The sequence below is a fragment of the Fusarium poae genome, chromosome 4 (assembly GCF_019609905.1).
Source record: "Fusarium poae strain DAOMC 252244 chromosome 4, whole genome shotgun sequence".
Taxonomy (NCBI): domain Eukaryota; kingdom Fungi; phylum Ascomycota; class Sordariomycetes; order Hypocreales; family Nectriaceae; genus Fusarium; species Fusarium poae.
In genome coordinates, this window is record NC_058402.1 from 4,904,149 (window position 1) to 4,917,621 (window position 13,473).

A 13,473-nucleotide genomic window follows, 5' to 3' on the forward strand; every position below is an offset into this window, starting at 1 on the left:
AATAGAGTTCAGTTTCAGGTGCACGAATCAGTAACAAGAGAGTATTTAGCAGACAATCGATACCATATTCGAAGATCTACGGGCTTTCCACGTGGTAAACGTCTTAAACAATAAATAAGAGTTCCAATTGATACGATATCCAAGTCAAGAACAATGTCTCATAGTCTTCAATCATACAGGGCTATAAACAGCCCAGCAGTTATACGCGCAACCCTATAACCTTGGTGGAACCATCCCTCGATGGATGCCTGTCAGACATTGTGATATAGACAAACGCGTTCCTGAGCAAGCCACCAAAGGCAAAAACTAGCATTGACAACTAGTTGTCAGTTTCTGTCCTTGCTATCCTTGAAGGCATTGGCATTCGAGGCTTTGAGTTATCGCACATGTGTCACAGTGGCGTCGAGGTCTGGAACATAAGAGCCACACGATGGTATTTTTATATAAACTTCTAAATTTTCACATACAATGAGAGAAAGTAAGCAGACGACATCTCTTGTTTAAAGCAGATCCGTTATTTACGTGATACCCACCAACTCACCTTTCCTCCACAGTCTTCGTCAAGGTTCAATCTGCCATAAAATGGCATCATTCCGGACATCCTCGCTCCTCGCTCTCACAGCTTTGACGGTGCAGGTCGCTGCTCACGGTCATGTTGACTGGATTATAACTGATGGAGTAGCATACCGAGGAGTGAGTGACCTTATCAGAACACAATAGTCATGGCTAACTCAATCTTTTAGTACGATGCTCCAGCATTCAATTGGGTATGCTCTTACTCTCAAAGCTATGCTACCAAGAGACTGGAACTAATGACAACTAGAATCCAACCCAATTCCCTGTCGCTGGATGGATCACTGGCGCGACTGACAATGGCTACGTGGAACCAAACAGCTTCTCCGACCCTGATATCATTTGCCACAGGGCCGCTAGAAATGCTCGAGGGCACATTGCCGTGTCTGCTGGTGACAAGATCAATCTCAAATGGAACGATTGGCCATCGTCCCACAAGGGCCCTGTCATCGACTATCTAGCCAAGTGCCCCGGAAACTGTCAAGACGCTGATAAGAGCGAACTTGAGTTTTTCAAGATTGGCGAAGAGGGACTCATTGACCTGTCTAAGGATAGTGGTCACTGGGCCTCGGATGTTTTAATCAGTAACCAAAACTCGTGGACTCTCCAGATTCCTTCGGCGTTGGCTTCGGGAAACTACGTTTTGCGCCATGAGATTATCGCTCTTCATGGGGCAGGACAGAGGAACGGTGCTCAGAACTATCCCCAATGCTTCAACATTAAAGTTACAAATGGTGGAAATGTGCTTCCTGAGGGTGTCAAAGGTACCAGCCTTTACAAGTCTGATGACCCCGGTATCCTCTTCAACCTCTACGTACCCAGAAGTTCTCTGTCGTGCAATATCCCTGGCCCTACACTGGTTCCGGGTCTTTCTTCAACAGTTGAGCAAAAAACGACAACGGCCACTGCTACATCCAGCGCCACAATTCCAGGCCAACAAACCACGTCTTCATCGTCTTCATCGTCTCTGTCGTCCTCGACTACAACGACAACATCCTCATCCTCTAGCTCTACAACTTCTCGAAGCACAAGCAGTAGTCAAGGCACAACACTTAAAACTACAACTACAAGCAAGTCTGATTCCATTCCTACTGGAGATATAATGTGTGGACCAGTACATGGCCTGGCGAAATATTCGCAGTGCGGAGGCAAGAACTACGTTGGTCAGACCGTATGTGCCTGGGGAGCTACATGCCAGGTGGTGAACGAGTATTATTGGCAGTGCCTTTGATATGCTTTGTCACAATATTGTTCAGCTTGAGAGAACTGGTATTCTTCTCATGCTTCCAAGCAGTTCGCAACAATATTATTTGATGATTTTGGCTTCAAAAGTCTAATGATGACTTTTTTTATTGAATAGTTTATAATAAATACCAGTTTCTACATCTATAAAGGCATCCATTCCATTATCAATGGAGAATATGTCTGGCAGAGGTGTTGATCGCAAGAGATATCACATGTCGACTCACGTGCCGGCATCACCACCACAACAGTATGTCAGCTGCCAAGGCTTCCAGCTTACATAACATTTTGTAGGATCCATATAATCACCGATCATCACTATAAGCAAACAAGCTTTCCTATTTAAATCCTTCATAAGATACCTGACGTCGGGTCCTTGTCCCAAAGAAAATGGTCGGCGTTCCCACTAGCAAAGGGTGCGGTAACTGTCGCAAAGCTAAGAAAAAGGCATGACCTTGTCACTTCCCATTAGATATTCTACTAACTTTCTGCCAGTGTGATTTGGCACAACCAACATGTGGACGATGTAAGAGGATACGACAAACATGTACAGGGAGCGGAGTACAAAGATTTCGATTCCATCAGTATAAACCGACCACAGCTCCCATGAGCACTCCGAGTAACGAGACGACCAGATTGGCGGCAGAATTTGTTGCTTTAACAGGAATAAGTGATGAAAGGTACTCTTTTGAAATATATGGGCCAAGGTTCTTCAAAACCCTCCCACAGCGTTTTGGGTCGCATCCCGCTCTGGACGATATGTCACATGCTGTAATTGCCACATTTCAAGCAGTTCGACTTAGAAAAGAGTCTAACCCAAGAGCACTTTCTCTTTTTGGAAAGGCTTTGAGGTCGTTACAAGAATGTTTGAATGACCCCAAGCAATCAGCGACTTTCAAGTTGGAATTAGTCATTATGGTGATGTTATGCCAGGTAGGTTGTCTAGGTAGACCGTCTGAATCAAGCTGACAAAGGTCTCAGCTATGGGTTGATAACAAAGCATCTAACAAGCACCGTGGGGTTATTGCCCATCTCCTCGAAGAAACAGTCACTCGAGGACAAATCATTGACTCAGACGACCTTCGTGGTTTTTGCCTGCAAGGGGTAAGTCAACTGGCTCCTCGATTCGTGACCTCATCAACAATATGCCTCAAGATAAAAGTGCTTCCCGAATTGATCAACTCACACAGTGTTCAGGTATATGCGGCGCTCTCTGATCCAAATGTTGAACTTGGGCCATGGTTCTGGGACGTTGCCTTTCAAGATATTACCAAAGCTAGACCATATCACTATGAGCAAGGTCTTTACTGCTTTGAACTGTGCGCCATAGGTGATTTACCAGTCTTTCTTCGAGATCCAGAAAGATATTTATATCAGTTGAAATGCTACTGGAATATGCTTTCAACTGAACGACCAATAATGCGAGACCAATACGAGATGGCCATACCGATGGCTTTGGCTCCCAATGCCAGTTTCGTTTCCAGAATAAAAGCTATAGAGTACGCCTCGGGGCATGCAATTCTTCTCATCCAAACTGCACTCGTCGGGCCAACCATCAAACCGTTCGGTGTTCTCCCTGACTATGTCGAAGAGTCTCACCAAATCTGCGACGAAGCAATTAAACTGGCACAACAGTGTCATGCCTTTCGGCCATGTGGCGCGTCATGGGCACCGGAGCTGTTGAAGATGGTGTGGGCTGCTCTCGACGATGAGTATCGACACAAAGAGCTGGAGGAGCTAATGGACAGATATGCGGAAGATGTTCAAGGATCAGATTATCTGGGAGAGGCAAAGAACATGAGGAAGAGATTTGATCAATTGGGCTGGAGCAATGATCTAAGGTTCCTGACTGCGGTGAAGGACGGACAAGATGCTTCGCCACCATGTGTGATACTTTGACTCTCAGTTAAGGTAGATCAATAGTCTAAGAAATGGGTCCAAATACCGTAAGCTAACGTGTTAATTCTGTGTATTGTGCTTCTAGCGGCCAAGACCTAAATAAAGACCACTTCTTTCGCACAGCACGCCTTGAACCTCCAGTTGTTAATACAAACAAGGAAGCAATCCACCCCATCCAAGATCATGTGCCTGCCTACTCTACTCTTGGCAAAAGGTCCGTTACCGCGAAGCATTCCCAAAGTTGACGATCGACAAGGGTCATTTTCAGCTCCGTGACGATCAAGGGAATATCCATGTTGAACGGCGACGCTGGTGAGTCAGACTCTTAACAGAAGTATGTGACAGATAGACGTATTTCTGTTAGTGCTTTATCTAAGACCCTGGTTCAGCCACAGCGCGCTAAAGTGAATAGCATGCCCCCTCAATTAATTGATGAGTTGGTCGTCACTCTGGAACTGTAGAACATCAAAGGCCATCTGCGACAAATTGTACTGTCTATCGATATTATAGCAACGCACGACACTATAGAAAAGTTGCTGTTGTTCAGATAAACCTCTTCCCAATAAAGGAGGTAAGTTGTCACGAATAAAAAAAGGCAAAATACTACAGAACCCTTCATCTTACCCATGCATGGCCGACCGCCCAACTGGAAACACCCTCAACACATTAATCCTCTAGCGCTTCTCCCAAGCTGCAGTAGCTCCTCTCTACCCCCTGCTGTGGCGGTCTCGAAAGCCAAATGACTTGGTCAATCAAGCTTAAATGATTGCTTAATTCGTCCATCAGCCCTGTGAGCGGCAGCCCTGCAGTATATGAAGTGCCGAACTCCCCCAGCTTTTTTCTCTTTTGCCCTTGCTTGTCTTTGCGTTGCACCTAGTTATCATCTTATTCATTGCTGCTTCCCATTCAAACTGCCATCCACCACCCAGCTGTTATAAGAAGACTCTTTACATCTTTACACCTCGCGTATTGATGGCTGACAAGTCCGCCTCTCCTCCCGCCGCCCACACCAGCGTTGAACCTTCCACGATGACAGCCGAAAAGTCATCCTCAGGCTTCGTCAAATTCTGTGCCTTCGTCGATGCCATAGCAAAGCTCCTGATTGCCGGCGCCCTGATCGGAATCCTCGTTGTCCTTGTTCAACTAAACCATTCGATCGACAACAACATCAAGGGCAGAGGAAGCTTCAGCGTTAGAGTCTGGCAAAGTGCCGATGGCAATCCTCTGAGGATCGTCCCCGCCTACGGGCAACAGTTCAGCGTCAATATGCAGAACTCGATCAGCAGCCCTCTTTACTTCAAGGCCGTCAACTAGAGAGAGTCGTGTTCGACAGCGTCCGGGGTTTTGACGTACAGCGATCGAATGGTGATAGAATTTGAGGTATCGGTTTCTTAGGAATACGGTTCGGTCGGTCGTTGTTTCTTGTTTGGAAAGTTCAATTACAATTTGATTCGCCGTTGTGTATGGGCGATACGTGATGCGATGGTTTAACTGAACATGCCTCGCCAGACACACTTCCAGTACCTAGCGTTGTTGATACTGGCATGCCTCCGCGATTATTGGCCGATTGAGTGAATGTATTGTCAACAACCGCGACTCGACAGGCAATGCGATGGCTTTATTGATGGGAACGGGCACAAAGAAATAGCGATGAGCTTGTAAATATTTCATTTAGTAATAACAGTACCGCAAACTAAGGAAAAACCATGAATATGAATATGAACAGTCTAAGCAGAACAATATATGAAATATATCCATGCCGATAACTAACTGATGAACATTGTTCTACTCGCATCGCTCAATCGGAAGCCTTTCGGCGGGTGGGCAGTGCCCCGCGTGATAACCCGGACAGTACCGTTATCGGCCCCACTAGATAGGCCGTGGAACGCCTGATGCAAAACGGATGGGAAATCATGTAATTCGTCGTCGTAAAAAGATATTCGAGTCGTCTAGGTCTTTTTTTCTGATGTATATTTGTTCTTTGATACCGTCCTGGCCGGTTATGCGAGGTCGTGGTTGCGTTGTGTTATGTTTTATGTGTCCCGAAGTCGGCTCTGCGCTTAGGCTTTCCACGGCGCCAAGTTTCCGATCATGCTCAGAATACCCGGTCGGTTCTCTTGAAGAAGAGCAGGTTCTTGTGTTTGGCCGATCTTGCCCTCGACTGCTGTCAGGACGCGAAGATGCTCTCTCTTGAGGGCTTCGAAATCGTCATCCAGCTGCTTGTGCCATGGGTACAGCACACCAACCTGGAAGCTGAGCGCCGAGCTGGCGACAACAAAGTTGGTGATGGAGAGGGCGCGTGTGATGATCATGGTGACTGACAGAGATTTTGTTATTATAGTTGGGATAATGGGCACAGCAACAAACACAACGGAATAAAGAATGAAAAAGGAAATTCGGCGATAAAAGAAATTAATAAAAGAAGAAGATTGAAAAGGAGTCTGACACAAAGGCGACGGTCAGAAGGAGAGAGAAACAGAGCCAAGACCCGTGACATCGGTTGTTGCCAAATTTATCCAAAAAGGCAATGGGCCCGTACAGAGTAGTTAGGAATAAACAGGAATCTCAGTCTCGGTTCGCGTGCGCATGGATGGTTTGGACGGTTCTCGACTCCGACAAAGTCACCTCATTCTTGACTTTGGGCGTCAGGGGTCACTGTTAGTTGTCAAATGGGATGGTTACTTGTCATCCGAACAACGAATTCACATGTCCACAGCGCGTTGCAGCCAACTCCGTGATTCCCCACATTCAGCAGGGATCATGAAGCTTGACAGTCTCATTCGGTATGAATCAGTCACGGAAAGTTTGAGCTAAAGTCCTGTGTAAAGAAGTTCACTTCAAAGGCATTTGACTTTGGCTAGGCTGCTTAAAGCACTGGCTTGAACGAACAATGGTTCTATGGGCATTCTGGACTGTAGCACCGCCGTTAGCCGTCAGTGGAGTTTACTGGGACATGGTTTCCACGTGTTTAAAGCAAGGCTGCATCAGTTCGTCGGAGCTACAGCTTGCCCGTCTCCATTTTCCCGTACCGAAGCCGGGCCTGTATCCACGTCACAATTGTCTCTTAGAATCCATGTCGTTCGGGTCGTGGACCCCGGACCCTCCGACCCATTGATCCATTGTGAAACCATCACGATAGTGAGCAGCTACGTGATCTGTCCGCGTTTCCCAACTGTCCATCGTAACTTGACAGAACCCGCATTGGCTACGGATTGTGTCTTGTCGGTATTGTAATAAAGTCAAATCCGGTTGCCAGCCCTCCCATCTCCTACATCCATGGAATTTGTGTAGGTGCTGCCACAGGTGGTCTTTGCGCGTGAATTTACGCTCTGAAACAGGCCTTTCGGCACAAGTATCAAATTCGTGAGCTTGGATGTGTTCCTCGTTGGGCGAGTCTGAACCACAGAAGAGACATTGGGGCCCTTCTTCATTCATGCGCCATACCAAAAGTGATTGTCCCTGGGTGACAGGCAGCGTGCAAACCCAGGAGTCGAGGCCCGGCAAGTGAACTGATCTTTCATGGCGAACCCAATCGTACCTTTTCTTGAAGCTTTGTCGACAAAAGGTACACTGAAATGCAATCAGTTTTTTCGACCTTGACCTTTTAAATGTCGGCTTGGAGGCTGAAGTCCCTTCTGCTACTGAACTATTGCCAGAACGCGGATATAATTTACTATCTCTTGAACGATAAGAGTAGCAGGAGGACGCCGAGTTGGAGGAAGCATCGTGTAGGGTAGATGGCCAAAGGGAGTCGTTACTGGCAGACGAACCAGGCCCAGATCTGCCAATGTCGTCGCTGTCCAACGAGCTCTGTTCTCTGGATTGAGCGGCTAATGCATTCTGGATCGCTGTCGCTGAAGCCGGTTCCTGATCTGGTGGTGAATTTTTCCAGCGGTCCATTGGTGACATATTCTTGCGTAAATAACGAGGCATGGGTGATGCCGGTGCAGATCCTTGGCGTCCTCGGTTTGGTAATGCAGAATAAGTTGATGCTAACCTATGTCTTCTTCTCGAGTTGGCGAACCAATTGACTACCTGACTTCGACTTAATCCTGACTGTTGTGCGAGGTCGACCTTTTCCTCTTCTGACGGGTACGGGTGGTCCAGGTTTGATAGGTACCAGTTGCGCAATACCCTTGTCTTTCGCACAGATCGGGTGTTTGTCCTTTTCCCAGAGAGCTCTGCTATTGATAGTCCCTGCGATGGCTGACCCTCGTCGACTGTAGGTGGTACGCCCAGGATGCCATGCTCACTCACACCGTGCAAACGTCCAATCACTGGCTCCAGCGTCTCAAAATCCGAAGGCTCTCTCTTTTTGCGACCAGAAAGACTACATTCTCTGAATAGCGCGACACAAGTTGAGCAGGAGGAATCTGGATTCGGGTTGGCAAGGGTTGTTTGTAAGATGAGGCATTGCAGACGAGATCGACGGCAATTTGTGCAAGGTGCGGGCGGACGGCTGGCGCCATTCTTGATCAAGAATTCATCAATGCTCGTCAATGGTGTCTGAATCGAGCTACTTGCGGTTGGTAGAGGTGCCGATATGCTCCAGTTGTCATCGGGCTGGTTGAGGAAAGAGAAGTCAGGGTTGAGATCATCAGTCATAACATCAGATGCTGATTTTGGTTGCTGAAAGTCATCACCCCAATCAATCTGGAGGTGTTGAAGCCGTGAAGGGGGAAGACCGAAAGCATCTTGGGGATTGACAGTCTGTGGAATTAATTCGACATTATTCGCTCTCCCAACCGGCGAACTTGACGATCTTGGCAATTGTGGTGAATGATGATCTGTTTCGTCGTAGGACAAGGTAATTGCTGAGCTGTCATCTTGAGTGAGAAAAATATCGTCAATCAAGAACTCCATCATGGCATTGACTTGAAGATGCATGCTTTGCTCTGGATGGAAAGGCATGGCATGTGAACCTTGGTGGAGTTTTTTTTGATGATGGTGGCTTAGTCAAGGTGCAGCGACAACCGGACCGCCCTTTCCGGATCGAGTGTTGATAAATTAGTGTCTCTTATTGTTTGTCAATTATTTCATTACTAACTTGATCATTTCTCCCCCAATATCGCGCACGTCGTGTTTATAGTCTCGTTAAATGGTTAGTTAATGTGTGTGTACTAAGAGGGCGCTTTAGCTGTTTCGCCCCGCAAAAAGCACACGCGGTAGGTCATTTGAGAACCTGTAAAGACGTGATTTTGTCGGGAATGTTTACTCTTGCACCACCTGGATTGCTCCAATCTATACTTGATAGACATGCGGTATTGGGATGGATCGACGTAGCGTACACTTTAATCAGCCCAAAACTTGATCATGGACATGGTCAGATCCCATGTCTTCTCCAGGACTTCTAGTTGCATCCGAACCGCCAAAGAGACCATCGTAACATGTGATGGCCCAAGCCGAAAGAATTACCACACAATTGAATCCAAGCCATGCCACTATGATATTCCAATCGATCTCTCCAGGATATAACAGAGTGAAGAAAGGGACTCCTAGTATGATACTGGAACAACACAGAAACCACATCAGAAAGATAACTGTTTTAGCCTCCTCCAATGCCTGGTGTAGGGGGGGCGGGCCGGGAGAAAAGAAACTCAATCGATCGGGGACACGGAAAATCTTTGATTGCCCTCCATCATGGAAAATAGGCCTCCAAGGTCGTTTGATGATAAGGCGGTAGCCATCCTCCAGCTCGACCTCTGGCGGGCATGCCGTCTCGAGCGTCATTTCAACCCTCAATCTCTGATATAGTTATGAGAAGATTTCTACAAAGCGGTCAGCTATGTGAAGCGAAGCAACACTATGGCCCATTAATTGGGGTAGACAAACTCTCAGATTCTTGTCAGGTCGATTGGGCGACGAGTATTTGCAAGGTTGATTGGTCAAGTTGTTGTGGGATTGATTGGTGGTGAAAAGAAGAAGAAATAAATGGCCTTTTTGTCTGCTTTATGTATTTGTGCGTCAGAATAAGTTTGCTGCGTAAACTATATAAATTGTAACCTCTAGCTGCAGAGTGAGGGATCAAGTCCGCTTTAGACTCTGGAAATCCTGTAAAACAACTTGCGCGTCTGATAGTGTAGTTGTTGCTGTGGGCGTACCATTACTGTTGTCATGTAGTATGTGCGCGTCCGGTGAACGGTACATGCACCCTGTTTTCTGGTTCTAATTAATTACCTATTCTGCAATGATACGCACTCCGTATATGTACATCTTGAATGGTAAAGTTATTGTTATTGGAGGGCGCCTTGTCTCGACGTGTCATCTGGGGCCTATCTACCCACCAATGCCCTCGAGGAGGACCTTGAAATCGAGTGATATATCGATAATACTACAGGGAATTTATGTGACGATCGAAGCCATAAAGCTGAAACGTGATGGGGAATGTGCCTTCGAGGCAATACCCTAGGGTTTATGCGCGATTGAGTTCATCTTAACGGCCCAGGCCGGATTGGAGACTCATCATTGACCTGCGAAAGGAACACCCGGTGACTTGGACACCTGCGAAGCAGTAATTCCATTATGTTGAATAGGCAAATGCAACTCTTTGTGGTCTTAATTTACCAGCGGCTGACTTGTTCCGACAGGACATTGGTAACAGGTAGATGCTCCAGTCTATTGACCCCGAGTGATTGTAGCATTGGGTCTGGCCATCGGCCTTGACAAGTCAACCTCCAATATATCACGAGATATGTGCAACAAAGAGCAGACCCGGTATCGCAGCACAAACAGTCTACATCGGCTATTGAGCAGTGTTGTCAACGCCTTTTGCGTTAGCTTCGGCGGGGTTGTGTAATTTGTAGCCAGAAGGCGCGGTAACTTGTACGATATTTTATTCAGCTATAAATATAAAGGTGTAGCCATTCTCGTAACCGGTTCTACTAACGACAAACAATTACCTCGTATAAATCTATGTTTGAACATCACCGCAGACACAATTAGCCCTTGACACCACTCCCACCTTAAGTATCAATCACGGGTCATACTCACCAATGCCGTCTCGTCGACGCGTACACTTCAAACCCGAAGCCAAGTCGTGGGTATCTCCTGGCTCTGTATCGCCTCCAGAAGATATAGATCGGTTCCACAGAGGCCTTCCCAATTATGAACCAACTCCCCTTGTGAAGCTCGAGAATCTTGCAAAAGAACTAGGAGTAGGCGCAGTCTATGTCAAAGATGAGACAAGCCGCTTCGGTCTTCCTTCATTCAAGATTCTCGGTGCCTCATGGGGTGCTTTCCGTTCCATCACGGAGAACTTGGGATTGCCTCTCGACTCAGACATTGGGACTGTTGGAGTAGAAGCCCAGTCACAACAGTTGACGCTGTACGCAGCGACTGAGGGAAACCATGGCCGTGCTGTGGCGCGCATGGGCTCAATTCTCGGCATCACGGCGGAAATTCATGTACCAGCTTCTATGCATCCTTCTACTGTCAAGCTGATTGAGTCTGAAGGCGCAACCGTTGTTGTATCGAAAGGCCGGTATGAGGATGCCATGATCGAAGCCAAGTCTGCTTCCGAGAATGGACAAGGGATCATGGTTCAAGACACTGCCTTCGGTGCTTATCAATCTGTTCCTCAGGTTAGTTGATCCCTGGTAACTGGAAGCACCTAAACATCTAACGGCACCCTAGTGGATCGTCGACGGCTATGGAACCATGATGCGAGAGGTCGACAATCAATTAGGTTCAACCAATGTCGACTTGGTCATCGCTCCTGTCGGTGTCGGTTCATTCGCGCAATCCGTTGTTTCGCATTTCAAGAGAAGGGGTACATCTACATCCGTTGTTACAGTCGAACCTGACACAGCCGCGTGTCTATGGAAGAGTTTGACAGCTGGTGAGCTGACTAAGATCCCAACGACCACTACTATCATGGCCGGTCTCAACTGTGGCGCACCTTCAACTATCGCGTGGGAGCTCCTGAAGCACGGCGTTGACGCAAGTTTGACCGTGTCTGACTATGAGGCATACCGGTCTGTCCAGTATCTTCAATCGCAGGGCATTGATGCTGGACCTTGTGGTGGTTCGACGTTGGCTGCGCTGAGACGTCTGACACCTACCGACAAGAACCAACTAGGACTGAATGACAACTCTACAGTTGTTCTCTTCTGCACGGAACGGAGTAGAGATTATGACATCCCTCACAGCGTTTCGCATGACGATCCTGTGGCGCTCACTCAGACTCTTGTTCAGATCAACTCAGCAAGTCCGGACTTGGGCTCTACTCCTGGACCAGGCGAAACAGCTATTGCTCGCTACATAGTGTCTTGGCTCGAACATCGCGATATAGAGACCCACTGGATTGAGTATGCAAATGGTCGCCCTTCTATTGTTGGTGTCGCTCGCGGTTCAGGCGATGGAAAGAGTCTCATGCTCAACGGGCACATCGATACTGTAACATTGATGGGCTATACCGACGATCCGCTAAGCGGGAAGATTGTTGATGGACGGCTGTACGGTCGGGGCTCTGCTGATATGAAGTCCGGCGTTGCGGCGGCTATGGTTACCTTGGCTAATGCTAAGAAGCTCGGTTTACGCGGTGATGTGATCCTCGCTGCTGTTGCTGATGAAGAAAGCTTAAGCAAGGGTACGGAAGACGTCCTCCGAGCTGGTTGGAGAGCGAATACTGCGATCGTATCAGAACCGACAAATCTTGAGATCAACCATGCCCATAAGGGATACTGTCATGTCGAGATCAAGGTATACGGGCTGGCAGCTCATGGTTCGCGGGCGGATCTGGGAATTGATGCCATTGTCAATGCCGGTCACTTTCTGGTCGAATTCGGTCGATATGCCAAGAAGCTGCGGGAGGGTCCCGGCGATGGGACGCTTGGTACAGGAACTGCCCATGCATCGATCATCTCGGGCGGCGAAGAGGCGGCATCGTATCCTGCGGAATGCACAATCATTGCCGAACGTCGTACTATTACCGGAGAGAATGACGAGGTTGTAAAACAAGAGTTTGACGACATGATCGGGAAAGTCGCGAAGGAGATTCCCAACTTCAAAGCAGAAGCGAAAATCGTCTTTAGTCGACCTCCTCAGCTGACTCCAATAGACCATCCTTTTACCCAGCTTGTCTCTGACATTGTGGGCGAGGTTCTTGGAGAGGAGGCCACTATTGCTGGTGCTTTATTCTGGACCGATTGTGCTCTTCTTTCTCAAGAAGGCATTGTCCCTCTTCTCTGGGGGCCTCGAGGTGAAGGGTTGCATTCTAAAGAAGAATGGGTAGACGTCAGTTCGATTGAGCAAGTTGCTGATGGCTTGACGCGTATAGCAGCAGAGTTTTGTAAGTAGATGGAGGCTTGTTTGCCTCTTGGACTTCTTAGTGAGACGACTCCCTAATTCTTGGGGTACAAAAATAAATAGTCAAAGGGTTGCAGTCTAAGTAGCATAAACTGGTCCACTATTTCCTTCTCTCGTGATTCCGCAGTTAACCTGATACTTTGACGACTGGTTCAAAGTTGTAATAGTTGCACGGCTGTTTAGCAGGTGGCCGGCACTGACTGCTCCAGGATATCGACATGGATATTGAGAATCCTTCCACTGGTAAGGGGCATGTCATGTACTGCAGACAGCTGAAATGCGAGCCCTCGTATCGTGCTGACTGAGTGAAACATTAGCTGGTTAAGAGATAAGTAAGCACAGGGATCCTGGCAGCTGACAGTCCTAGAGTTCACAGCCATCCGAAAAGGTGGCTCCCGTCAAAAGGCAACGTCGTGATACAGTGTCAGATTGACGGGTTCCAGATGAGATTCG

General features: G+C 47.7%; 6 protein-coding genes across 6 annotated transcripts; 4 read left to right on the forward strand and 2 right to left on the reverse strand.

Moving 5' to 3' along the window:
• Window positions 1–582: 582 nt before the first annotated feature.
• FPOAC1_011706 (uncharacterized protein) lies at window positions 583–1,804 on the forward strand (the record flags this gene model as incomplete). Its single annotated transcript, XM_044856073.1, has 3 exons — window positions 583–693; window positions 744–767; window positions 824–1,804. The coding sequence occupies 3 exons, from the start codon at window positions 583–585 to the stop codon at window positions 1,802–1,804; spliced, it is 1,116 nt and encodes a 371-aa protein (XP_044703386.1).
• Window positions 1,805–2,574: 770 nt separating this feature from the next.
• Window positions 2,575–4,175, forward strand: FPOAC1_011707 (uncharacterized protein; the record flags this gene model as incomplete). The annotated part of the gene is made up of 5 exons (XM_044856074.1): window positions 2,575–2,748; window positions 2,797–2,919; window positions 2,971–3,700; window positions 3,838–3,928; window positions 4,127–4,175. The coding sequence occupies 5 exons, from the start codon at window positions 2,575–2,577 to the stop codon at window positions 4,173–4,175; spliced, it is 1,167 nt and encodes a 388-aa protein (XP_044703387.1).
• A 511-nt stretch (window positions 4,176–4,686) lies between these two features.
• FPOAC1_011708 (uncharacterized protein) lies at window positions 4,687–5,028 on the forward strand (the record flags this gene model as incomplete). Its single annotated transcript, XM_044856075.1, has 1 exon — window positions 4,687–5,028. One exon carries the CDS (start codon window positions 4,687–4,689, stop codon window positions 5,026–5,028), a length of 342 nt encoding a protein of 113 aa, XP_044703388.1.
• A 746-nt stretch (window positions 5,029–5,774) lies between these two features.
• On the reverse strand, window positions 5,775–8,625 carry FPOAC1_011709 (uncharacterized protein; the record flags this gene model as incomplete). The annotated part of the gene is made up of 2 exons (XM_044856076.1): window positions 5,775–6,031; window positions 6,987–8,625. 2 exons carry the CDS (start codon window positions 8,623–8,625, stop codon window positions 5,775–5,777), a joined length of 1,896 nt encoding a protein of 631 aa, XP_044703389.1.
• Window positions 8,626–9,009: 384 nt separating this feature from the next.
• Window positions 9,010–9,444, reverse strand: FPOAC1_011710 (uncharacterized protein; the record flags this gene model as incomplete). Its single annotated transcript, XM_044856077.1, has 1 exon — window positions 9,010–9,444. The coding sequence occupies one exon, from the start codon at window positions 9,442–9,444 to the stop codon at window positions 9,010–9,012; it is 435 nt and encodes a 144-aa protein (XP_044703390.1).
• Window positions 9,445–10,706: 1,262 nt separating this feature from the next.
• On the forward strand, window positions 10,707–13,011 carry FPOAC1_011711 (uncharacterized protein; the record flags this gene model as incomplete). Its single annotated transcript, XM_044856078.1, has 2 exons — window positions 10,707–11,294; window positions 11,347–13,011. 2 exons carry the CDS (start codon window positions 10,707–10,709, stop codon window positions 13,009–13,011), a joined length of 2,253 nt encoding a protein of 750 aa, XP_044703391.1.
• Window positions 13,012–13,473: the final 462 nt, after the last annotated feature.